General features: G+C 43.0%; 2 protein-coding genes and 1 pseudogene across 13 annotated transcripts in view; 1 reads left to right on the top strand and 2 right to left on the bottom strand.

The window, feature by feature from the left end:
* Window positions 1–554: 554 nt before the first annotated feature.
* Window positions 555–4,600, bottom strand: LOC120616108 (disintegrin and metalloproteinase domain-containing protein 1a-like). Its single transcript, XM_039879478.1, has one exon. It carries the CDS (start codon window positions 3,091–3,093, stop codon window positions 649–651), a length of 2,445 nt encoding a protein of 814 aa, XP_039735412.1. The 5' UTR covers window positions 3,094–4,600; the 3' UTR covers window positions 555–648.
* A 7,727-nt stretch (window positions 4,601–12,327) lies between these two features.
* Window positions 12,328–27,602, bottom strand: part of MAPKAPK5 (MAPK activated protein kinase 5) — a 38,515-nt gene continuing 23,240 nt past the window's right edge. For 3 of the 12 annotated variants that reach the window (XM_039879468.1, XM_039879476.1, XM_039879475.1), the window contains 5 exons: window positions 26,066–26,196; window positions 25,692–25,813; window positions 24,575–24,679; window positions 22,692–22,747; window positions 19,575–22,249 (listed from right to left, as the gene is read on the bottom strand). In XM_039879468.1, the coding sequence (XP_039735402.1) occupies window positions 22,169–22,249; window positions 22,692–22,747; window positions 24,575–24,679; window positions 25,692–25,813; window positions 26,066–26,196 (495 nt within the window). In that variant the 3' untranslated portion in view covers window positions 19,575–22,168. Of the gene's footprint in view, window positions 13,221–13,556; window positions 22,748–22,834; window positions 22,939–24,574; window positions 24,680–25,691; window positions 25,814–26,065; window positions 26,197–27,602 lie in introns of those variants that run through there. The other 9 variants (XM_039879472.1, XM_039879469.1, XM_039879473.1 and 6 more) reach the window with 9 other exon arrangements.
* On the top strand, window positions 13,405–13,523 carry LOC120616169 (uncharacterized; annotated as a pseudogene).

Genomic DNA, 27,602 nt, shown 5'->3' with positions numbered 1-27,602 from the left:
GACCACCATGGATCACATGTAGCCCTTTCCAAAGTATCTCAGATACATAGGAGACCCAGTTAATAGGCCACATAAAGCTCAAAATGGCGCTTTATCTGAAAACAGATATTTTCTTTTTAAATTTAAAATCATTTCATTTTGAATGTATTTCACCAGGGAAATTGAAAAAACAAATCAAATAGCATTCCCAATATTATGTGTAGTTGTGATTGGGAAGAAAAAAAACTAGAATATATATATATATATTCGCATACACACATTCACACACACATATATGTATATATATATACACATATACTCATTACATACAGATAACACTGTATTGATGGCATTGTCTGAAAAATGGATAACTCAAAAATAGTCCCTACTAGGACAAGACATTGATAGGAATGATCCATGAGAAAATTTAATGAAATGTGAAAATATAAAATAGTAAATAGTGTTTATAATTGATTATACATATGCATATGTTATCAATTACTAAAATATAACCTGATGAAGAAAATCCATCCGCCCATATTAGTAAATTTGTATAGACTATAAGTTCTGATCGGAGCCGCTGCAGCCATCAGTGCCCTCTTCACATTTGCTCCATCTAGACTCTTTCCCACCCAGTATATCCAATGTCAGCTATATTAGAAATTTTTCCTATCGTTGCTCATTTTCTGTCTCTGGTTCTTTTTTTGTGCATCTTTCCTCCTGCGCAGCTACTTCACTGGTTTCTTCTACGTTCGCTTGTGAGCACTGCGATATGTCCTTTCCAGTCCCAATAATGGCACCAATAACTAGACATAAAAATATTCCTAAAAGAAAGCAGGGGAATATATAAACGAAGTTGCTAACGGGTTGGGTTTCATTTTTATTCTTACTATTTATGCCAAAATAACCACGATCAACACTATGACTTCTTTCATCCTCACTTGGATTTCCATCATCTGGTTTGCCAGGAGGACCACTATCCACACTACCCCCATCACCTGGATATTTGCAGTCAGGGGGCGCATAGCCAGCTTCACAATGGCAGTGCCTTAAATTGTTGCAAGTTCCTTTCCCATTACACATTACTTCTGGGTCGCAGTCATAGTTGAGCACGGTATAATCAGTGCAGGAGTAATTCATGCAGACTTTGTTAGGGGCACAGAGAGTGCCAGTGTGGACATCTCCCTCATCAGAGATATCAGCAGTGTTGTAGGCATCCATGCTCCAGCAGTGACCAATGCCATGAGGAACCTGAATCAGTGTGTGATAGGGTTTGATTTCTGACAACTCTGAAATGTCTGTACATATAATTTTCCCACAAAATATATTCTCATCGAAACACTTAACGTATCCCGACGTTGCCGAAGTGGGACGGCCACAGTGTCCAAACCGGTCCCCTTTGCCATTCATTAAAATATAACAGGCTTCGGGGGCAGACCTTGCAGGGTAACCATATATTTCCAGGCATTGATTATCAGCGTTCTTACACCGACCTGCAGCGCAATAGTGAGCTCTATCACACGACGTGCCATCTTGCTTATAGCTGTCTGCGGGGCATTCTCCAGAGAAACCATCACAATACTCTGGGAGGTCACACTCTCCCACAGCAGGACGGCACATGAATCCCTTAATTCTCAGTTGGCAACCAGTACAGCAGAGTCCGCCACTACAGTCCGCATTCCCCTTCAGCCTACACGTTTGGTCACAGCACGGGGAATTCAAACACTCAGTGCCACAGTCACACTGCTCATCGTCCTCCACCACACCATTTCCACACACAGCATTCCTACGCAGCCGGCCTTTGTGCTGAGGGTTGTTAAATAGGCAGGCCCCTTTGTGTTCCCGGAGGAACCGGTAGTAGTAGTCAGAGCTGCAGTTGCTGAAGCCACTTTCCTTAGAGATATTTTCATGCATGAGGCAAAAGTGTCTGTCTTGACAAATGCAGGCCGAGTGGTCGTGCTGAATACCCAAGTTGTGCCCGAGCTCATGGACCATGAGCGCTGCAGACAGGAGGACATCTTCGTGATGGAAGGATTCGACAGCTGCTGCAAAGCCACTTGAACAGGCACCACTGAGAAATGCCTGCCCAATGCCCTCCGCAGGACGTTGTCCAACAATCATGTGGGCGACATCATGCTTCACGCGACGGAGGAGCTTCTCCTGTCTCCAGCTATTGAAATTGCTGAGTGTAACGTGCAGGTCCACTGGGACCTCTACGAGGTCCCCCTCGGTCCAAATCTCCATTCCAGCCAGCAGCACCTGTGTGTTAATTCCCCTAGTGAAGCTGTTGGCCAGAGCAACGATGTCCGCCACTCTCTGGACCGTGTCATTGACGTTACTGCCCCACATTTGGAACCGCTGCTTGTTGACCACGACGAACATCTCCACGTACTTGGTGTGCGACCACAGGTAGGACGGCGCCTGTACACTGCCAGGCTTCCTGCTCCCTTGTCGCCGGCTGCTAAACACCACTGGGTTGTCTCTGGAAGAGACGCTGCAGGAGACTCGAGCTCGATGTGCCACGGCGTACAGCACGTGTTCAAACCGTTTTGAAGAGTTCACGGGCTCAATGCCGTAGGATTTTGCCTCCTTAACGAGGATGCCCCTCAGGCCTGAACAGGTGTTGACAGAAACAAAAGAACCTGGGACTCCTTCTATGTAGCCTTCATAGTGACAGTCGTGCGGGAGGAAAGGCATTTCTTGCCTCAGAATGCCACCGTGGTAGCTGAAGACTGGAAAGCTCGTCACGAAGTAGTCTCTCTTCACCGTCAGGTGAATCAGCTGCTTCTGGCCCTGCATAAATATCACGTAGGATGCCTTTTCCACTGGGGCATCGCTTCCCTCAGCCGTCAGACTCTTGGGGATGACGATTTCATAGGAGGAGTAATATACTGATCCCAGGTCACAGTACAGGCTTGGCAGGAAACTCAGTAGCAACACCAGCATGATCCCCGACCGGACACAGGAAGGTCCTGGCAGCAGCGCCAGCCTCAAGCCCTTCATCTGGGGAGCCCAGGGCCAAAGCACCCGGCTAGTCTCATACACAACCACTTGGTTTTTCCATAGAGATGTCAAGAAGGAGGCAGAGTTGCTCACAGCGGCCACCACTGACATGGCCCTCGTGGACCAGTGGGTGGCACAGGGCCCGTGTCTGTCAGCGGCAGCTCTCCCTGACTCGCAGAACCTCAGTCACAAGTGTTTGCTCCAGATGTATGCAGCTTTGTGGAGGGTGGCTACCGCCTACCTCTGGAGGTGCAGCCTCTGGTTGTGTCCTTTCTAGTCTCTGATCTCTCCGTTATCCTTCAGATAGTGTCCTTTCGCTGTAACTTCCTTCCGCGGCATCAGCTTCAGTGATGCTTGGCTAAAGTCGTTTTGACACCGTGGTGATATAATCACGGAGGAGGACTGCAGACTCTAAAATGCAAGACTGTGTCTTGAGATAGGAAACAAAACCCCCATGCCTACCTCAACTGTGCCCCACGGAATACCCCTCCCCCATGCCTCCTGTGTCCGTTGCTCAGCTGACCCCTAATGTTCCAGACCAGGGGGCTTGGAGATCATCGGTGGGCATACTCATTGCTCGTCTCCCTTCTTCTAAAACGCCTGCTCTGTAACACATGGGCATTCGCCACTCAGCGCGTTCTCGACCCCTCGATGAGGCATTATAGTTGTATGCACATGTTGCAGGCCAGACTGTTAGATGAGGCAAGGGGATGGCTGCCCTGTGCCCCAAGGTAGGCCCAAATGGGCTGGTGACCCATGTGGCAAGGGACAGTAGTCCTATTTTTTAACATCCTCGAAGTTCAGTTTCTCACGTTCTGTTTATAACACTGTCCAAAAGTGTGTATGGGAGATGCCAACAGAGCAGCCTTTTCTTCTTATGTGTGATTTTCATGGGCACATTGGCTGGTATCTCCAGGCCCACGCCCTCTCGGGCTGGCCCGGACATATAGGTGTCCGACGATTATACCTGTTGAGGACTAGGGATCCTAAAAGTCTCCCCTGTGTTAGAATGTGACCTCCACGTGTCCAGGGTCGACTTCTGTTTCTTCATCCTTATACGCCCAGGTTCAAGGGTAGATGGACAAGAATTATTTATTGAATGAATACGTGCCTCTCCCAGGTCCAGGTACTGTGATGTCTCATCTGTTGTGTGTTATTTATTTGTACTAGCTTCATGACTGCCCAAATGGCTAAACATGTCTTCAGAAAAACTCACACTCGTGCTGACGAACAACACATTCATGATCTCAAAATATACCTCTTGCTACATTTTGCTGGTCAGTTCACTCCCCTGATGTCTTCTTGCCTCATATTTCACTGAGAAAAACAAAAGCTATCAAAAGTGTACTTCCACATGTAGACACCACACGAGTCCACCTGTCTCTACATTTTCCTCCTTTTCCACTGTGGATAAGTTCTTCGAGATCTAAGCTAAGGCCAATCCTCTTACTCGTGTGTGGGATCTCCTTCCCTTTCAGTTTCTTATGGACTTCACTTTTCCAACTGTCCCTTTTGAGTTTTACATCTTCAACATGTGTTTGTCCATTGGATCCAATCTCATCACACACTGTAACGTTCACCTTCACAAAACCATCCCTCTCAGCCCACGTCACTCTCTAGTCATCATCCAATTTCTCCTCTGTTTTATAATGAAACTCTTTGAAAGTATATGTACATTCTGTTGCAGTTTGCATCACTATTTTCTTTTCTGAAATTTAAAAGTTTGAATCGTAGCGCAGTCACAAATTGTGTGTAAAACACAAGTGTATTTCTCAGTAAATTATCGAAAAGAGGGCAGCTCAGCAAGACACAAAAGGACAAATGTGTTACGATTTCTTTTAGATGAGGTTCCTCTAACAGTCACGTCCATAGAGACATAGAATAGAGGTTACCAGGGGCTGCGGAAAAGAGTAGTGGGGAGTTATTGTTTAATGGGTACAGAGTTTCAGTTTGGGGAATGAAGGAGTTCTAGAAGTAGATGGTGATGATGCTTGCACAACAGTGTGAATGCACTTAATGCCATTGAACTGTACACTTAAATATGGTTAAGATGGTTGATTTTATGTTATGTGTTTTTGAGGGTGGGAGAGGGAGACAGACACAGAGAGAGGAACAGCTGTGTAAGTGCAACTCTGATCAAGTGATCAACAGTTTAGCTCCATGGGAGCCACCCACGTGCCATTGCCAATCACAGATCCTCCTGCTTTAGGCCTAACCATGGTCCTGTCGTTGATGATAACTACTCTGTCACTTTATCGTTTTGCTTCCTAAATATGTACCTCAGAATTACGTGATTTTGTTTTACTTGTCTTCTAATTACACTTTCTTGAGAGAGAATCCACATGCCACAATATTCATCCTTTAAAGTGGTCTGTAGTGTGTACAGAGAATTATGTGGTCTATAGTGTGTTCAGAAAATTATGCAGCTGTCACCACAGTCAATTTTAGAACACTTCCTCACCCGCGAACAAAACTCCCATATCCGTTAGCAGTCACTCCTCATTCTCCCCTCCCCCAGCTCATGGCCAGCCTACTCGACTTTCTAGCTCTATGATTTTGTCTATTGTGGACACGTCACAGCAATGCAAGCCTACACGTTGTGGTCGTCTGTGACTGGCTTATTTCACCTAACATAATGTTCCCACGGATTAGCCATGTGGTAGATTGTATCAGCACTTCCTTTCCTTTTGGCCAAATAAAGTACTTTTTGTATGGACATACCACCTTTTACTTTTTGATTCATCAGTTGGACATTTTGGTTGCTTGTACTCTTTGGCTATTATGACTGATACTGCGATAGACCCTTGAATACAAGATTTTGCATGGACATATGTTTTCACTTCTCTTGGGGAGACACTTAGGAGGGGAATACTTGGTCATATGCTGACTCTATGTTTAGCCTCTTGAGGAGCTGCCCAGCTGTTTTCCAAACCAGCTACACAATTTCACATTCCTGCCAGCAACGAATGAGGATTCCAATTTCTCCACCTTATCACTGACATCTGCTATTACCTGTCCTTTTGATTATAGCCTTTCCGGTGGGTGTAAAGATCTGCATGTCCCTATACTTGATGGTGATGGTGTTACACGTTTTCATATATATTTCTTTTAGGGCAAAAAGGGCTTAATTCAGTTAAGCTTTAATATTATTTATTTATTTATTTATAAAGATTTTTTTTAACATTTTAATTTTTTAATATTTTATTTTTCCCCCCTTTCTCCTCCCCACTCCACTCTGGTAAATCAGTTACATGATTTACAAATGTTTTCTCTCATTCTGTGGGCTGCCTTTTCATTTTCTTGATGGTATCTCTTTGAGTGGAGAAGTACTTTCTCTTTCTTCCGATTCATTTTGTTGTGTTAAAACACGCATAACATAAAATTTACCATCTTGAGCATTGTTAGGTGTACACTCGGTGGTATTAAATACACGCATAATGTGCTAGCATCGCCGCTGTCCAACTTCAGACTCTTCATCTTGTAAAACTGAAACTCTGTCCTCACTAATCTAAATCCCCACTGCCTTGTTCCGCCCAGCCCCTAGCAACCGCCATCCTACTTTCTGTCTCTCTGATTTTGACTACTCTGACTGCCTCGGCTAGTGGAACCATGCAGTATTTGTCTTTTTGTGACTGGCTTATTTCACTTAGCATAATGTCCTCGAGGTTCATTCACGTCGTGGCGTATTACAGAATTTCCTTCCTTTTAAGGGTGAATATATTCCACATACGTGCATACCACACTTTCCTCATTCTTGCGTCGGTCAATGGATGCTTGAGCTGCTTCATACTTTTCGCTATTCTGAATAATGCTGCTGCTATGAACATGGACATAGAGATATCTCTTCAAGACCCTGCTTTAGATTCTTTTGCATATAGACCCTGAAGTGGAATAACTGGAGCGTATGGTGGTTCTATTTTAAATGTTTTGAGGAACTGCCATACTGTCTTCCACAGAAGCTGTCCCATTTCCATTCCCACCAACAGTACACGAGGGTTCCAGTTTTCTCCACATCCTCTCCAACACTTGCTGTTTTCTGGAGTTTTCTAATTTCTTTTTTTGTTGTTTGTGTTTTGGTACTCACGAGCCAAAAAGGTGTGAGGTGGTATCTCATCGTACTTTTGATTTGCATTTCCCTAATGATTAGTGATGTCGAGCATCTTTCCACGTGTGCATATTGGCCATCTCTGTCATCTTATTTGGCGAAATGTCGGTTTGAGTCCTTGGCCCATTTTTTGAGTCAGGTTGTTTGGTGTTTTGTTTCTGAGGTTTAGGAGTTCTCTAAATATTCTGGATAGCCATCTCTTACCAGATATATTGTTTGCAAATATCTCCTCCGATTCCGTGGATTTCCTTTTTAGTCTGTTCATAGTGTTTTTTGATGTACGATCCGCTCCGCCCCCACCCTTGAAGTCCATTTTGTGTTTTGTTGCCTGTGCCTTCGGGGTCACATGTGAGAAATCTTTGCCAAATCCCGTGCCATGAAACTTGTGCCTTGTGTTTTCTTCTAAGAGTTTTACAGCAAGACAAGTCCTGTGAATGGGGGTTTCTCGGAGAATTGCCAGACATGTAAATCAGTAACAATTCTATGGCAATATGGCTTTTGAGGGAGCCCCTAACTTTGCTGCCCATTCCACCGGGTAAATAAGCTGCCTGTTTTCACAGCTACTGTAGTTGAGATGACGCGGTTTTCCAAGGCTGGTGGGGACCCGAGGAGAGGCATGTGGGAATAGGGCCCTTAAAACTTGACATAACTCGCCTTTGCCAAGATTCAGCCGTTTTATTGTTTTTGTTTTTAAACAAACTTGAGCTGGTTCTATGACTTTGGTTAATTTTTATACTTCCAAAAAAGTTGATGTTGACTATTTTTGCCAGTGTAATAACAGCTTTTGAGGAGGAGGAATTTCTAAGGAGCTTATTTTAACATTTTGGAAGCGCATCCCATTTTACCTCTGAATGTCACACGAATCCGTACGAATGCGGTGTTTACATACGGCCCCTTGGTTCCACACAGTATTTAAGCTTACTTAGCGGTTTTTGTGTGCTGCTACAGTTCATTCCTTTCCGGTGCTCTACCCTTGTAGTTCTCTGTGTGGATCTGCCAGAGTTTAGCACCCACTCTATTACCTGTGAACACAGGGTTCTTGCCTTTTGCAAGACTCTGAAGATTGCTTCTCTAGCCATTATTGTCCAGTAACATGATGCAAATAAGCAGAAATTCTAGGGTATTTGCCTAAGAGTAAAATGGCTAAATAGTAAAATAGGTACTTGAGACTTCGACTTAACTAGAAAACTAAAAAGTACTATTTCGAAGTGGCACGCCAGTCCACGTTTCTAAAGTCATTTATGAGAGTACCAGTGTTCCACAGTTATGCTTGGAATTTTCAGTCTTACATAGCCAATCTCGCGGGTGTGTAGTGTGACACCTCTTTGTGCCCATATAATCTGCACTTCTCTGAGTACTCTTGAGGTCGAACGTCTTCAGATATGTTTTTGTTTCAACTCATCCTTTAATTTTTGACCTCACTAAAATGTGCTTTCACCCTCGCCCATTCATCTGAACTGTTCTACTCCGGGATACCAATGACTAGCTCTCTCTGGACAAATCAAACGATCGACACTCAGGACTCACTTTATGGACCTATCAGCAACATTGAAAAGATAATGGACATGTTCTGCCCTACCTTTGGAAAGAATCACGCTGCCCGCTGAGTGGAAAAGAGGCTGTTGGGGGAGCCAGGGTGGAGCAGAGAGACCAGCTGAAGACCTCTGCAGTTGACTCGGAGGGAGTTGGTGGTGACTTGCAGTGCATTGGAGAGTTGGGGCTGGTGATCAGAGGTTGCATTCTGGATGTACGTCGCAGGTAGAACCGAGAGAATTCGTGTATGGACCGGATTCGTAGTGTAAAAGTCTTCTGGAAACGCTTTCTTTTCTTGGTTTTCAGGACAGCACTCTCTGTTGGTGGTACCCCAGCCGCACCGGCCACTCTGTCCCACTTCTTTCCTGAATCCTCCTCATCCTATCAGCATGTACACATCGAATGCCCTGGAGCTAAGCCCTCATCCCTTCCTGGGATCTCTTCCCGTCTCTGGCTTCACTCGCAGCTTCGCTCGCCCCCAACGCAGTCTCACCAGGTCTCACGGCTTGGAATGTCACCTCTTCTCGGACAACTCTCAAATGTACATCCCTAGCTGACCTTGCTCCTGAATTCCAAACTCAGTCATCATGTTGCTGCCCAGCTGACAAGCCCACTTGAGTGTTTAACAAGCATCTCAAACTAAACATGTCCAACGCCTGCTCCTTCCACCCCCATTCCAATCTCAGGAAATGGCAGCTCTATTCATGCACTCGCTCAGGGCAAAGCTACTGGAGACGCCCTTCATTCACTGTACGTCTGCTGCCTCAGAAGTCCTTCCAGCTCCTCCTCGCAGTAGATCAGCTTCCTCTCACCACCACTGCTTCAGCCGCGCTCCTAAAGGCTTCCAACATCGCCCGCTTGGCACATTTCAAGAGTGTCTAAAGATTCTCTGCTTCTGCAACTGCCCGTTGCTCTGCCCCTGCCTGCTCCTTACTTACATAGCAGTTGGGAGTGATCCTTCCATCCTTCTCAGCCCTGGCCATTCCTGACCTATGTGGGTCAGGTTTGGAATTTTTAAATTTTTCATGCGAGCAGAGACTTTACCTTATTTTTAAGATTTCCGTAGTACTAGAGCAGTTCATATGTACAGACTCGGTAGTGGTGGAATGAATGGTCGAATGAATGAATGGATGAATGAATGGAGAGCAGCAACATGGATCAATTCCTGAGTAAACTTAGACTTCTGTAAAAAGCATCAAGCTTGGACAGCAAAGCCTGGAATGTGCAAGACCTGTCCTAGGCCATTTGCACATTAAGGATTGACTATACGGTCAGGAGAGGGAGAAAGACAGAACCCTTGATGTAGGACCCAAGAAGCAGGATCGCTTTTATTGCCACCATGGTCTTGAGTGGGGCTGTGAGGAAAAGAATAAGGTCTCTATCAGTCTAACCCATAACTGGGCCCACGGCAGTAATTGCCACATTAACCAAATCTCACTCCTCACCCCCAGAGCTTTACAATTTAGTAGAGGAGAATATGTTCGCAAGCGACCGTATGGTTGGTCAGTATTCTGACTAGACTGTGCATGAATCGTATCATTGCCGAGCCACGTATGATTAATAATACGACCTTACCATGATCATCACATTTGATTTGAGATCTTCTCAGCATTTGAGCACCCTCTGTATGCCAGGCACTGCACTAGGTACCAGCACACGTTACCTCATTTAATCTCTCAGCCACTCTGAGAGGCGTCCTTTGTGGGGCCATCTTACTGAGGAGGAAGCAAAGTTCCTTGTCAAAGACCAATCGGCCAGAAAGTAACACCTGGGACTCGGGGACGGAAGTGAGTGTGAATGCCTCGTCAAGTTTCAGATGTTTACATCGGTTATACGAGCATCTGACATGACGATAGGAATGATTATTTTATCCGTTCTGCAAAACTTCACGAATAAAACTAACAGGTTCTTAAGTTAGGTGCATTATTATAAAACATGCAAGTACTCCAGTGTAGACTCTCAATAGTTGGGGGATTTGATGTGCTGACATGTTACAACTGCTTGAGTCTTGCTATGACGAGAGTCTTTTCTGTGAGCTTTTGTGAAGTCGTGACACGTCAGTTACCTCAGAGTTGGGGTTCGTTCTCATTTTTACAAAGCGAAGAATTAATTGGTAGCCTTTATTTGGAATATTTATTCGCATTTCTGTATTTTTGTATGACCTAATTTACCATGGAACTGTGAAGGATGGCTTTGGGTGGATAAGGGGTCAGTGCAGGCATGAGGGAGAGCGTATTCTCCTGTTCCCTGGCACTGACAGTCTGCCTTTGTTATTTCTATTTCTCGTGTGAAATTGTCTGCACGACCGCCCAGCTCATGATTGTCTGGTGACTGAAAAGGCAATGCTAGAAGAAATGTGGTTTCGGTCTATTCCTCTTGTCTCCTGCGAGGTTTTCTTTCCGTTTCTCCACCAATGCATGAGTATCTCCAGAATTTGAGCTTCTGAGAACATGTTCCATGCGTAGACGCATTTCTCCCTCTCAAAGTACCAACAGGAAATTTTACTCGATGAAAGTGGTTTTCTACAGAAAACCACCACTTGATGGTCTGTTTCAGACTGACCTCCCTCTAGGTTCCTTCCGTGAGTATCCTCGGAGACTACCCACGTTTCATTCCAAAGAGTAGAGAAAGGTGCACTGGAGCGGTTTAGTTTCAGAAGCCTCGCTGGAGCCGTGAGAGTTGGAGTACGATGCGTGCAGTCAGTTAGAGAAACTCAATTCCAGAAGAGCTTGGAAAGTAATTACAGAGAGTAAAATTAGACAAGGTATTCTAGTGGTTTTTTTGAAGTTAAGAAGGTGAGAAGAGAGTTTACAGAGGAATATGTGTTTTTATGGTCTTGCATAGATTTTAATTTAAATGCACCTTTGCAACTGCTGGTGGAAGGGAGGATAAGCTAACTGAAATGGAATCTTAGAAAAGCAGTAGCTAAATGTCAGGTGTTCAAGAGCCTCACTGCAGCTGTGAGAGTTGAACTAAATAGGCATATGGAAGAGTAGGGTCATTCAGTGGAAACAAGACTGTGATGAAAACCTAGAGTGGGAAGTGGCAGCGGGAGCTAACGAGGACAGAGGTTTTTCCTGTTAGACAACCAGATACGAGGAAATGCTTGTTTTCAAGTCATAGGAGACGACAGTCAGAAAAGGACAGGGGGACCCAATTGTCAGCCTTTCAGTGCCACACTAAGTTTACATTTTCTACTCTAGATATTGGGAGGAGCAATGACCGTGGGGACAAAAGTCAGTGTCTGGGGAATCTTTGGAAGACATCGGTTAGACTTCAGCAGCGAAACAGGCCTGAGGTCGCAAACACTTAGTCAGTCATGATTCCACCTCTCGTGTGTCCTTCTTAAATAATTTAAAAAATATTTCCTAAGTGCGAGAAGAGTCGCCATGGCTTTGTCGTTCACAAATTGATCCAAGACCTTCCTAGCTTCATAAATTTCACTCCGGCATAAGCTTATGCAAGACTGCCATAATTTTTTAAACAACAAAAGTGGTATTGGATCTTTTTTTCAGTTCTTCCCTAGTTCAAAAAAATTTAAAGCTTAATGTCCACAAGCAGGGGGAATATTAATTTTAAAGAGTCGGCATTTTGCAAACATTCTTGGCGGGAGTCTTGCTCTTGCTTTTGAGACGACGTGTCAGTGAGCATATTTGCCCAATGGAAACACCCAAATTCTATTCTGAAATTAAGTTTGTAAACGCAGGAAGCTTTTAAAAGTTGTTTAATGTTTTCAGCACGTTTTGCAGCCTTGTAATGTCAAACTTTAGCAGAGTTACATCCCTTTGAGGCCGATGATGTCACCTATGTTCAACGTAAATCTTTTTTCTTCAACTGAGCCCCAGAGAAGAGTGGAGTTTGACTGCAAGTTATGAGGACGTTCCCAAAAGCATTTCCGACTTGGACAAGAAAAGATGTCAGGTCGGGGACATCCAAAGAAAGAGAGGTTCTGTCCAAGTCTCCCAGGGCGGGCCGTGACCTCTGGACTCCAGGAACAATCACACTGGCAACGTCCAGATGCGTTCTTGTCCACATTGTCATTTCCCTTTGTTTCCCCCAAGTCTGGATAAAAAGTTAGAGTTGGCTGTGCTCTGGGGAGTGAGGAAAGGGACCAGGTCTCCTGGCCTGAGAGAGCAGTGGGAGGCAGTACCACCCAGGGAAGGCAGGTAAAGGAAGGCAAGAAGTCACTTTCAGAATCTCTTGGGGTAGCAGCTGGCTGGGGCATGAGTGATCACCAACACAGATTGGTGGAGGTGGTAAGCATGCATCCCTCAGAATCCCCCAGACACAATGGAGAGAGGAATGAGGCCAAAGAGCTGCACTCCACAGAAGCAGTCGCACAAAATGTAGAACACTGAACCTCGAAGCTAGAGATTTCGGGCCCGAGTTACCCTACCTTCTCTCTCCTGCCCACATTAAAATGCATCACTTTCCTACACAGTCTGTTCTAAAGAGCTTCAACCGTCGGTCCCTGGAGTGGGGGGTTTCCACCCATTTGAAGATTCGCCTGGCAATGTATACATACGTCCAGTTTTCTATCACTTTTTCAGAAGGCGTTCATTCAAGAGCTGTTTCCTGCCTTCGACCGGGTCTTGCAAACCTGAGGGTCAGTCATAAGGACAGCAACTTAAAATCAGAACGTTTATACAACTTCCATATCTGCTAAATTTTTATAAGTTTTGTTGTCGAGTACTGTGAAATCCTAAATAGGTTTTATTGATTGACTTCCAGTTATCTACCTGACTTTAGGTCCTTAAAGAGCGCCATAAAATTAGCTAAACGCAGTCTATGGCCATGCTATCCTGAACAAGACCGATCCTGTCTGATCTCGGAAGCTAAGCAGGGTCAGGCCTGGTTAGTACTTGGATGGGAGACCACCTAGGAAGGCCAGGTGCTGTAGGTGTAAATATAAAAAAATAAGGGATTGTAAACTCACAAGGTCCTTGCAATCTGTGAGGTCAACCAAGTACTGCCTCGCCTAAAAAATGAAAAAATTAAAAGAAAATTAGCTAAGCACCATTACCCGGTACCTAAATCACAATTCTCTCGTATTTGCTAAGTTTTTGGTAACGCGTGATGTTTATTAGCCTTCATTATAGTCACCATCGGCATGTGCACTCAGGAGGGTTACCCCTTCTGTTCTCCACTGAAGTGCTTCTCAGCAGAAGTCCTCCACCTCTTTTTTAATGACAAGTTTACATTTGGAGGCCCTCAGGTACCCCACTGTGCCCTTTTCTCAAATCTCTCCGGTGGGGGCCAGCTAATAGTGTGTCTTCACCGTGACTGTAGATCCTCTGGTATGCAGCGTTCTGAGACTTGGTTACTAGCAGAGCTCGTGACCTGGAATCTTACATAACTGAAGGCTCGAAGGCTGTTCTTGGATTTTGCTCTGAATTTTAGTTTTGTTCCACCGAAAGTATTTAACGTAAGCTTCTTGAAAGCAAAAAGCAGGTCTTAATTCTCCTTTAGTCTGCTCTTTTCTGCTCACACAGGGCGGGTAGTTAGAAGGGGGACTGAACACGTGTGTTGTCAGGGACTGATGCTCAGGAACTTCCTTGAGGCTCGGAACACTCAACCTGCAGCAACACTACACCTGAGCAAGGTTTTGGTTGTGCCATGCCTAGGGCCTAGCAAGTGGCATCTAAGTTACCCTCTTATCTTAAGGTTGGATCCGGTCAAATCCCTCTTGGTCGACATTTACTGAGCATCTACAACGAGCTGGGCCCTCAGAGCTCAATAAGATACAACCCTGCCACTCCATGACGTCAGAATGTAATGAGGGGAAAGACATTTTCACAGACAATGACTACACTACGTTGCGGGTTCATGATAGAGCTGCTCAGCATCCATTCGTAAGGGTTTTGTTTCATTAGTCACCGAGGAGGCGGCCATGTTCTATACAAGCAAGGATATGTCGATTGTCTTCCTGCTTAATTTCTTACTGAAGGAAAAGACTCATGAGGTGGAGAACATTGAGTCAGTCATAGCTGGGGTGGGATGCAGGTTCCACCCCTTACTAGCTCTAGAGCAAAAACTCTTTGGTCTTTGTTTCCTCGTGTACCAGATGGAAGTCTCACAGGATTATGAGAGGATTAAATTAATGAAGACAATCAATGTAAAGTGTTTAGCTCAGCGTATTCCACAGAATGCAGAATGTTATTGTTTTACATGCTTTGGGCTCTGTTTACAGTTAACTGCCATCCAAAGTTTTGTTCTTTTGGATTGTCAGTCAATAATATATTAACTTAGTAAGAGAAATGAGAAATAAATATAACAACGTAGAAAAACAGAAAATAATAGGAATACCTCCACCAGTTAGCAGTTTCATAGGGTTAGTGGGAAATTAAATAAAGACAGTCAATATAAAGTGTTAATTTACTAGTGTCTTGCAAAGAATGGGTAATGTTATTATTGCACATGCTTTTTCCTCTCTTCACAAAATACACCAAATTATTGTTACCTATATTGGAGATGTTTTTTGTTAATTGTTAGTAGATAAAATATCAACTTTAATATAGAATTTTTTTTAAAACCTAGGGTAGAAAATTAATCTCAAATGTGGACTGAGCCCTTGTCTCAGTTGTCCCATCCTCCCTCATGCATGTGGTGATCAGAACATCCTGGATTAGACATAACCCATTCCAGGAAGTCAACATAAGGAAACCCCAAGTACTAGGCTGCATGGAGTCTGAAGTGATGCTTCATTTGAAAATAACATTTTATTTGTTTTAAATTATCTCCAGTTCATGAATAGAAACTTTTAGGGAAAATTAGAGTACTGAGTAGATAATGTTGTTAAAGTATTGCTGTCACTGGGGGGAATATATGCTAGTAATACAGGTACAGATAATACATTATGAAAGAATGCAGATGGAATGTGGTATGCCCTCAAAAATAATTTCAAATAAAAAATTGGTCTAAAGGAGACAAGACATTGATAGCAATGATCCATGCGAAAAGCTTATTTTCATAAAATGGGGAAAAATATAGAATATTTTATGTCCGATTTCACATGTGAATATATAATCAAATTACTTAAATATTGAAAGTTGTAGTTCTATCCTCCCGCATTAGTATGTTTCTGTAGACTATCTAGTCCTGTCTGATCCACTGGAGCTATCGACTCTCACTTTATTTTTCTTTCTCTAAGCCTCTTATTCCCACTAACTGCTTGAGGTACTTGATATTATTTGGCTTTTACCATCACTACTCTTCTGCCTTTGGTCCTTCACCTGCTACTTCTTATGGCTCTTATGAGGCCTCTGGTGGCGAGGAGTCTGGTGGTGGTTCTTCTGGTGGCAGGGAGTCTGGTGGTGGTGCTTCTGGAGGTGGAGCCCCCTCTGGAGGTGGAGCCCCCTCCGGAGGCGGGGCCCCCTCCGGTGACTGGGCCTCCTCCGGTGACTGGGCCTCCTCCGGTGACTGGGCCTCCTCTGGTGATGGGACCTCTTCTAGTGGTGGGGTCTCCTCTGGTTGGATCTCCTCTATGGCTTCATTTTCTTCCATTTCTGCCTCCGATGTTTCAATAGTCTTTTCCTCTGAACTCTCCTCTGAAGAGCCCCCTGGGGTCTCTACTGACTCAATTCCAGCATGGAGGCTAATGAAACACATTATTACTAACAATAATAGTATAAGAAATGCAGGAAATATGAAAATTAAAATACGATAACTTTGATACTCAGCGTCACGTTTAACAGGTCCACCACTTCCATCTGCATTGGTATCTCCATCATCTAGTTTGCCAGGAGGACCACTGTCTATACTACCCCCATCACCTGGATATTTGCAGTCAGGGGGCGCATAGCCAGCTTCACAATGGCAGTGCCTTAAATTGTTGCAAGTTCCTTTCCCATTACACATTACTTCTGGGTCACAGTCGTAGTTGAGCACGGTATAATCAGTGCAAGAGTAATTCATGCAGACTTTGTTAGGGGCACAGAGAGTGCCAGTGTGGACATCTCCCTCATCAGAGATATCAGCAGTGTTGTAGGCATCCATGCTCCAGCAGTGGCCAATGCCATGAGGAACCTGAATCAGTGTGTGATAGGGTTTGATTTCTGACAACTCTGAAATGTCTGTACATATAATTTTCCCACAAAATATATTCTCGTCGAAACACTTAACGTATCCCGACGTTGCCGAAGTGGGACGGCCACAGTTTCCAAACCGGTCCCCTTTGCCGTTCATTAAAATATAACAGGCTTCGGGGGCAGACCTTGCAGGGTAACCATATATTTCCAGGCATTGATTATCAGCGTTCTTACACCGACCTGCAGCGCAATAGTGAGCTCTATCACACGACGTGCCATCTTGCTTATAGCTGTCTGCGGGGCATTCTCCAGAGAAACCATCACAATACTCTGGGAGGTCACACTCTCCCACAGCAGGACGGCACGTGAATCCCTTAATTCTCAGTTGGCAACCAATACAGCAGAGTCCGCCACTACAGTCCGCATTCCCCTTCAGCCTACACGTTTGGTCACAGCACGGGGAATTCAAACACTCAGTGCCACAGTCACACTGCTCATCGTCCTCCACCACACCATTTCCACACACAGCATTCCTACGCAGCCGGCCTTTGTGCTGAGGGTTGTTAAATAGGCAGGCCCCTTTGTGTTCCCGGAGGAACTGGTAGTAGTAGTCAGAGCTGCAGTTGCTGAAGCCACTTTCCTTAGAGATATTTTCATGCATGAGGCAAAAGTGTCTGTCTTGACAAATGCAGGCCGAGTGGTCGTGCTGAATACCCAAGTTGTGCCCGAGCTCATGGACCATGAGCGCTGCAGACAGGAGGACATCTTCGTGATGGAAGGATTCGACAGCTGCTGCAAAGCCACTTGAACAGGCACCACTGAGAAATGCCTGCCCCATGCCCTCCGCAGGACGTTGTCCAACAATCATGTGGGCGACATCATGCTTCACGCGACGGAGGAGCTTCTCCTGTCTCCAGCTATTGAAATTGCTGAGTGTAACGTGCAGGTCCACTGGGACCTCTACGAGGTCCCCCTCGGTCCAAATCTCCATTCCAGCCAGCAGCACCTGTGTGTTAATTCCCCTAGTGAAGCTGTTGGCCAGAGCAACGATGTCCGCCACTCTCTGGACCGTGTCATTGATGTTACTGCCCCACATTTGGAACCGCTGCTTGTTGACCACGACGAACATCTCCACGTACTTGGTGTGCGACCACAGGTAGGACGGCGCCTGTACACTGCCAGGGTTCCTGCTCCCTTGTCGCCGGCTGCTAAACACCACTGGGTTGTCTCTGGAAGAGACGCTGCAGGAGACTCGAGCTCGATGTGCCACGGCGTACAGCACGTGTTCAAACCGTTTTGAAGAGTTCACGGGCTCAATGCCGTAGGATTTTGCCTCCTTAACGAGGATGCCCCTCAGGCCTGAACAGGTGTTGACAGAAACAAAAGAACCTGGGACTCCTTCTATGTAGCCTTCATAGTGACAGTCGTGCGGGAGGAAAGGCATTTCTTGCCTCAGAACGCCACCGTGGTAGCTGAAGACTGGAAAGCTCGTCACGAAGTAGTCTCTCTTCACCGTCAGGTGAATCAGCTGCTTCTGGCCCTGCATAAATATCACGTAGGATGCCTTTTCCACTGGGGCATCGCTTCCCTCAGCCGTCAGACTCTTGGGGATGACGATTTCATAGGAGGAGTAATATACTGATCCCAGGTCACAGTACATGCTTGGCAGAATAATCACCAGCAGCAACACAATCCCCAACCAGACACATGAAGATCCTGGCACTGGCTCCAGCTTCAAGTCCCTCTTCCTCTGACTCCAAGACTGAAACTTTATCTTACCCTCTTTCAAGGTCACTTGGTTTTTCCATAGAGAAGTCAAGAAGAAGGCAGAGTCGCTCACAGCGGCCGCCACTGACATGGCCCTTGTGGATCTGTTGATGATGAAAGGCCCTGTCCACTAGCAGCAGCTCACCCTGGCGTGCTGAACCTCAGAGACTTAGGTATTAGCCTCAGATCTATGCTGGCTCCGTTATGGGTGACTGCTGCCCAACTCTGAGTCTTACAGACTTTGGGGTGTGCTAATATTCCTGCTTCTCTTGGCCTTCGGTAGTTTCCTTACTGTATAACTTCGAACAGCAACAGCTTTAATGCTCCTTGGCTAAATTCCCTTTCCCCTCATAGAGACATACACCAAATACAAAGCCTATAAATGATTCGGCCAGTATTTATCTCTGGCAAATTATCCTTATCCTCAGCCCAGGCCACACTACTCCTGATATCCGTTAATCTGCTCATTCTTAGAACCCCAACATTCTAGCAGGAGGTTGGGGGTAGGGAACAGGGATTCTTCGGGGATCTATGAGCAGGACAAAGTTCTCTATTACCCAATGACACTTTTCTTCATTTCTGTATTATTCAGGGTACTGTTTCTCAGTCCAACCCTTCCTCGGAGTGTGCTTCCTTTAATTAAAAAAAAAATTGGTTTTTTCCTTTAATTCAAGAAAAACTGCCGTGTAGATGCACAAATTCTCCTTCATTAGCCTTTGTTCATTGTAGATTAATTTAGACATTTTATATCTGCATATAAACATAATTTTTCTCTACTAACAAGTTTTCCTAATACACAGACACATTAAGTGTTAAATGAAATGAGCTCAGTTTCACTCTCCAGGTATTTAGGATCAAAGTTCAATTCTTCCCAAGCCTCCAAACATAAAAACAAACTCTGATTAACTACATATCTAGTTACCATTTCATCAAGAAAATAAAAGTGGACCCTATAAGACCTTTTTAAAAATCTCTCCACTTTTGTAACTAAAACTGAACTGTAACATCTGTGGAAGTCCTTGGATCTGGTTTTGATGTCAATTTCCTGGTGTATTTAAATTTAAAAGGAAAAAAAGGGAGGAAAAGTTTATCCACATTCCTTACCTAGTCAGTTATTCTCCTGTGCATTTTTAAGATGAAGTAAAATAAGACTCTACATCTTTTATCTTGCATAAAAATAATTTATATTAAGTCAAATATTTACAATATAAAACTTTTAAAATAAGCGTTATGAGTACAAGTTTAACACTCAAAAATGGGGAAATGCCATAATTCAAAAAGGAATGGTATATCACAAGATCTCAGATATGAGCAAGAGAGTAGATCAACTTAATTATCCCCAATTTATATTTAATTCCTAATACAGATAAAATTTATTAGCATCTAGTAAGAAAATTTATGCTGTCATATCACAAACCCATTAAAAATTTTACAGCAAAAAAGGTGAAATGTTTTCTAGCCAATTTCTTTTCTTCTTATATTTTATATAAGAGGATAGACTCTTAAAATTATATAATTTAGAAGTTATCACAGATTTAAGGTGTTTCCCTGTATCTAACCAAAAAAGACAGGGCAAATTAAGTCATTTTCTGGGATGAAAGAATTAAATCAGTAATGAAAGAACACCTCTACTTTTTAAATAAATAAAAATATAATTTAAATTAAATATCCAATTTTCCGATTCTCAAATTGAAACATTTTCTTCAATAAATTACATACACACGCAAGCATTCATACACAAGGTCTGATTTAAATAATTTGACTTCTTTAACCAATAGTTCCTTCAACTTGTTCTTTCTTAAATGACTATAAGAACAAAACTTTAAAAAGCAGTTCCTCCTATCTGTATGTTTTAAACAGTAAATTTCTGACAGATATTCTCCTATGCTTATATAATATATTAACCAGAAAGATATACAAGTTGTTTTACATCAAGCAGATTTTAACTATGGTAAAGTCTAACGATATTTGAGTGATAAGTAATGGCTTTTAGTAAGCAGAAGGTTAGCAAATCATGTGGTAAAACTGGAGACTCTACCCTCCTATGAGAACTATCCTTATAGTATGAACTTTCCACAGGTATAGGCATTAGAGAAACAGGCCAGAAGAATCAAGGACAATTTTGTCTCACTTCCAGTTACATGTGACTTTTGACAGCAGTATTTGCTACTAACCCATAGACAAACTCCAGAAAGAAAACTCCGCTTTGAAGACCAAACAGTGCTGAGTCCTTTGGAAGCTACTGTTCTGTGAAGGAGCTCTGTCCAGAGTAGGACCCACTTGAGTTACACCAGCTGGGGCACCTTCCAGGGTAGTCACAAACTTCCAGCTCATCTAGACGTGTCTGGACACCACACAAATTTGGGGGGCCAGACTGATTCAGCCCGAAACGACTGAAACATGGGTAACTGCTGCTCAGAGTAAAAGGAAGCATCATTAAGGACACCTTTTTAGATCATGCCTAAGATGCCTCACACTGAAGGAAAAAAAATCCTCCTGAGCCTTTAAAGATACTCAAATAACAAATCTGAAAAGTTAATGGAAAAGAATAACAAAGTTAATTATTGCCTTCTTCTCCCCCAGTGAATACTGAACCTCTGCCCTAGGATAAGAAAAACAACAGGTGTTCAGTTGTTCTAGAAACAAGTACAGCTTTTCCCGATTGCAAAAACTGATTTGTAAGATTGCATTTCACTGAAAAATAGAATAATTTGATTCAACCCTTAATTCAACTCTCAGCTAAATTTTCTGGTGGGTAAATAAGAAAACTTTTTTCTCTGCTGCCTAACTCTTAAATTTTGCCATGTTTTTAAAAGTATTGACTTCTCCTTACATAGTATCCATTTATAAGTGATCAGCCACCTAAAATGAGTGAGCCTTACCTCAAAAAATACCTTGAATTACAAATTCTCCAAGATAAAGGGAACTAATGTAATAAATTCTTAAAAGATTCTTAGTATTATTATTATCACATATTTCCACAGTCATAAACATATAAGGAGCATACCAACCAAATATCACCTTGAAGACATACTCAACAAAATGGAGGAGTTAGAAAATAAGTTAGCTTTGTGGGATGGATTGATTGAAGAGAATGTGATGGGATAAAACTGAATAACTGAGCCTCGTGATCCATTTCCTCTGCTCTGCGAACTGAAGTTTGCCTATTAGATCTTCTATTTACCAACACAGGTACCCACCAAAAACTGCTAAATAAACATAATTTGTTATGGAAGCCCATATGCACAACAGAAGACCAGAAAAGCATCCAGCTTTGTTTTCCATTCAAACACTTGAACTCCAGGCCAAAACCATGCTTCGTGAAAATAAAGGTTATAGAACAAAATAAATGCAGCCCAGGGGATACCAACATGAAACCCAGGTAGAAATATTAAAGTGGAAAAGGGCAGCTTTAGGAGAAAAAACTGGATCATCTTAGATGTTAATTCAATAGTCCAGTTTTCATGATATGTAACTTTCTCCAAAAAATCATCCCATAAGGGGGCCAGAAGAACAGGGAAAGGAAATAAGAAGCACTGAAGCTGGTGAGGAGTGTCGGGAAGGAGGAGGATAAAGCAGGATCTTGGAGTAAGGGAGACTGAAGCTTCGATTAAACATGAAAAGAATAAACTCAAAAGAATCCATTAAAGAAACACACCAATACCTTAACAAATATGACAAAAAAGAAATGTTACCACTTTTCTCTTGGAATTAGGGACAAGAGAAATGAAGGCTCAGCTCCCTGCCTCTTCCATCATGGGAGTTGGCATCCTTTGAATTTCAGCAGGCAGTCTGCAACGTGGATCCACAAAAATTTCTTGGCACCAGAGCTAATCTACCAATAGTGCAGAAAGTAAATACACAGGGCAATTGAAACCAAATTCCACATTATTTGATTCAACTGTTTACTAAGCAGAAAGATCAGTATAGTTGGTCCTTTGTCTACCGCTGGCCAGTGGTTTTTGTATACTTTATTACAAATAAAACAATCCTGCTTCACAATATCATGTCATCTTACAAACATATTACTAAACAGTCCTAAAGTAATAGCATATCTCTAGGAACTGAGCTTAAAAACAAACAAATAAACTATACTATTAGTAAATACTGTATCTAAATCTATACAGCATCTTTAAGCAATGTGAAAAATGAAATGATTTATTAATTTACATAAAAATTACTTTACACATTAAAGAATAATTTTTTAAATTGTAAAAAAACAAAGTCTGAAGCTGTCATTATTGGGATTCATGGGACGTGGTCTGCTCTTCTATCACCTGCTTCACAATTTCTGCCAGTTTTAGTCGATCTACTTTATCTGTGAATCCACGACCTGAAACCGAAGAAATAAAAAGGTCAATCTCCAAATCATTTGGGAGGTAACAGAGTGTTGACAGGGACCCAATAAGGTACACCTTACCAGTGTCAAAGTCATCCTCACCAATGGAGGAACCATCCCCAACACTGATCAAAAGCAGTTCAGATCCCCCATTTTGCAGGTAGCAAATGAGCAGTTCCATTAACCTGGCAGTAAAAATCTAACAACAGCAAAGGAAACCATGAAGCGGGAGTTCTTTGTCACAGGTATGCCTGACAAGGAACTTCTACTCCTACACATCGATAAGGATATAACTCAGAAAAATGGGCAAAAGAAAAGGTACTTCCCAAAAGAGGAAATCTAAGTGGCCAATAAACATTTTAAAAGTGCCTAAGCTCATCAATCATCAGGGAAAGGCAAAGTAAAATGACACTGTTATACCAGTACATACTAACCAGAAGGACTAAAATACATTTTTTAAAAAACAGACAATAGCAGGTGTTAGTGTAACTGGAGGCAGAGTAACTCGAATCCTCAAACACTGCTATGAGAAGTATCGATCTGTATAACCACTTTGGAAAAATGGTGGCAGTGCCTACTAAAGCCAAACAGATGAATACCCCCATGAACCAGAAATTCCAATCCTAGACATGAGAAAAATGAGGTCATTAAAAGATATATGTAAGAGCATTCACAGCAGCACTTTCCTTAATTACTGAAACCAGGAAACAACACAAATGTCCATTCAATAGTACGAAAAATATATATATATATATATAATTTTTTTATATATATATGAGAGGAGAGAAATATATAGAGTATATGTGTATGTGTACACACACACACACACACACAGAATGAAAATGATTTGCTGCTACACATAATATGGCTGAATCTCACAAATATAACGTTAACTAAAAGAAGCCAGACACGAAAGAACACAGACTTATCTGATTCTATTTTTATAAAATAAAAAATCAGGTGAAGCTAATTTCTAATGGTAGCAATTGGGATCATGGGGGAGGGAGAGAGTGAGCAGATTCCATGTTCCACTACCTGTTCTAGGTGCTGGTTATAGGGAAGTGTTCACTTTATGAAAATTCATCAAAAGTGCACACTTCAAATGTGATCACTTTTCTGTACTGATATTTCAAAATCTTAAAAAAAGAAAGAAAAAAAAACAAACCCAGGGAAGCCAATCTCCTCCATATATGGGAATGACTAGGCTGGCACTTTGGATTTCTCAGGTCCGAGAACCAAGCCAGGCAACGAAGTCAAAGAGTCTGCTCCCTTCCCTGAGCATCCTGGAGCTTAAGACTAGTTTAGACTGCTAAACTAGAAAGACAATACAAAGAGCAGATCATGAAATACATTTCCACCTTATTTGCCTGGGGAAAAAATTCAACAAGCAGCAGACTTGAAAAACTGGTGAACCAGCTCTTCTCTAAGCTAAGCACATCAGCAGGGTGGACTCCCTGGTAGTTTGCCTTCTCTCTCCTTCAGAGTACACTGCTCCTGAGTGACCTGGTGAACAACCCGGGTATCTGGGACAGTTCTGAGAGCTGCGGGAGTTTTATGCCCAAGCAGTGTGTTAACAGGGGCTCTATAGTGTTGAATCTGCAACACAACTTATTTGAACTCTGGAGAACAAGTGAAAGGGCCATATGTCTAGATATGCCTGAACAGCTAAGATAGAGCTAACCCCCCTCCCACAATATTCCACTCACTCTTTAGCCTCTCTTCTCCCAAAAACAGACCTCACTTGGCCCCCAGAGATCTTACATGTTCTAAACATAATCACTTCTCTGCATTTCTGGGGAAAGGAGTGATTAAGGCTCCTACCATTCCAGCTGAAGCTTTGCAGAGTATCTCTTAGGAGTTTGCATTCCCGGTTATACTTCCAAGCCTCTTGCATTACTTCATTCAGCTTTTCATCTTCATTCTCTCCTATTGATAAAGATGGAGTTGCATTTCTCTGAAGCATCATGGGACTTTAGTGTCAGAGATGGAAGGACAACTTGTTGAGAAGTAATGATTATAGGTACAAACTTGATCAGACACTTGTTACTGCTAGTTCCCACATTACACATAGACTACTTCCGGTCTCTTTGAACTCTTCTGTTACAGCCTCACACAAATCCTCCGATGGCCCCAAAGCCTTAGCATTGAGGGATGGAAAATAGGCAGTGTCAGACTCTATTGCTGGGCAAAAACAGCTTAGGTCTCTGGTTAACCTAAGAGACCAAGAGAGGGAGGGAGAACAAGGCTGAGTGGGCTACCTTCTTTCTCCTAAGCTCATTTCTTACTTTAGAAGGCTACATGAGGTACACTATGGAGTTCTCTTAAAATGCAAGGAATCTAGGTCAACCCAACAGTTGTCTGGCCTACTACTTGAAGCATCTCATTCTCCTGAAAGCCCATCACATCCCGTTGAGTGGAGAAGAACATACTGAAAGCAAGCTCAGACTCAAAAGAATCCATATATAAGTCACACTCTGCCCATGCTATGAGTAGCAGCAGGGGCCACTTCTGAACTTGGGGGTATTCTTTTTATAATCACAGTTAATAAAGCCTTGTACCCTAACAGCTCTGGAAATGAAGTTTCCCGATTGTCCCAAACTGATCCTGATTCTGTCCATACTTTCCATTCTGTACCCTATGCCCCCACTAACAAACTAAGAAAATATAAAATTACATGCTACACCTGACACTGGCAATTACACCTAAATTAGAAATGTCACAGAAAACCAAAGGAAAGGTAGAACTTACCACATCTGTGAGTTCCCAACGTCCACTCTTTTGAGTGGGCACAGACTTTTATATATAAGTTTATATTATGCACTTATTTTCTTATACACAAAGATGAAACAGACAACCTCAAACCAGTCCTTTTGTCACATGCATGGGCAGACACACACATGCACACACAGACACACCGAGCATTCAAAAATGGTGTGACCTTTACCAGCCTGGGGGAGAATACACTGAGCAATCACATCTCGAAGCTTTTCCAAGGCAACATTTGAATCCTCGGCTCCATTCTCGCGGTCGTGGATATAAACACCATCCTTTGGCTTGGTACTTTAAAAGTTTGGGAGAGAGGTGATAACAAGGTGAGACCCCAAAACCCAACTCTCAGCAGATGTTAACTCTAAAAATAAAACAACAGATTTTTCAGATAAATAATTAGCTACAGAGTATCTCCAACTTCTGATGCTATTTAAAGAGCTTATCCTTTGTATTCTCTTAAGAGGCAGAGAAAGGGCAGTAGCCTGCCAGCCTACACTCAGCCACACCAGCCATGATGTAGAATGATGAAATAAGCTCAGTTACCCAAGTAATTTCCTCTTCCTCAGAATGGGGTTGTTCACAGAGTGCAGAGGTTTGAGGCTGACTTTCAGATCCTGGATTCGCATGTTGGCCAACTGTTCCGCATGGGCCTGCTGGATTCCTGCAACCACCGCCTGAATGCAAACACTGTCGTCAGTTTTTCATTCATTTCTAAAGCACCTAGAAAGTCAATCTAAGAGTAAGAAGACGCTCAAAGAACTAAGAAGGCAATTTCGCTCTTATGCTGGCCATACACAAATTTTGATAAAGCCAAGGATTCTTCCCCATAGATCAGCAGAGTCCAGGGAATACTAGCCCTTCCTCCCTGTGGCAGAACAGACATGCAAGTAAGAATTACTAACAAGGCTCATGCTCACAGTCATTGGCAAAGACAAGTGTGAAGAGAGGCACACATGTACCTCAGGGAAGAGGCTGGCAGGCTACTGCCCAAGAAGCCTCCCAGACTGGCATTTATTAACTGCTCCCATGGTGAAAATATGCACCTCAGCCCTGATGGCTCAGAACCCCAACCATTTCACACAGTGAGCATGGCAGACCCTCCAGAACTGATCTATAAGCCAATAAATTTACAATGAAAAATAACTGTCACGAAGTGTAGAACTCTTGAGGTCTGTGTCTTTATGACCAGTGCGAGCTCTCTATGGGCTCACCGATGAGGGAAGGCAAATACTCAACAGAAAACTTTGTTAAGAATGAGGGGATCCCATTTTTGTATTTTAAAAAAGGATAAACTGAGTGTGTGTGTGTGTGTGTCTCTCCAGAAAAATATCAAGAAGGATATATCAGGCCATAGATTACCTCATCTCTAAGGGGTGAAACTGAGGCAAGGCAACGAAGGGGAACTTTTGCTTTTTATTTTATCTATCTCTATACTGTCTGAATTTCAACAATGAAATTTGACCATTTAAAAAATATAATTCCTTGGTAAGCATGCAATTAAGATCAGGAAGAGTTCAGACTCATTTATGGGAACTATAATAGCTGGCCCTGGCTAGACCCCTCTTCATCAATGATGGCCCAACCAGAAAGACAGGGACAGGGACAGTTCAAGGTCATGAACTCAGGCTCCATCTCCTAGTCAGGGCTTAAATGGATACTATTCAACATCTGCATGTGTGGACATTTTTCTACACTTCCAAAGCTGACTAACCCACATCATGACCACATCATTCTTTAAAAACAGGAATACACTGTCACGTTGCAGTTCCATGTTACAGGTTTAAGAGCCACTTTTTCTCATTAAGATTCTGCATACTTGACTTCATTATGCACTAATTTTAAAGTAACTCTAAAAGGCAATTATTTCTTCATTTCCAAGCTCTTAAAGAAACCTACATTGTAGCCCCCATGTGCTAACGACCTAAGGATCTAAATAATCCCTTTGGATTTTGGGCTGACCAAACCATTTTTGTACTACTAGGCATATTTAAACCAGGAAGATAACCATGTGTAAATCAGGATGGCAGAGAACTCTTTCTTCCAGGTCTCCTTTCTCGCCCATAATCCAGCGAAGCTAAGG

This window comes from Pteropus medius, unplaced genomic scaffold (genome assembly GCF_902729225.1).
Source record: "Pteropus medius unplaced genomic scaffold, Ma_sr-lr_union100, whole genome shotgun sequence".
Classification (NCBI taxonomy): Eukaryota; Metazoa; Chordata; class Mammalia; order Chiroptera; family Pteropodidae; genus Pteropus; species Pteropus medius.
This window is presented reverse-complemented; position numbering and strand designations above follow the sequence as displayed.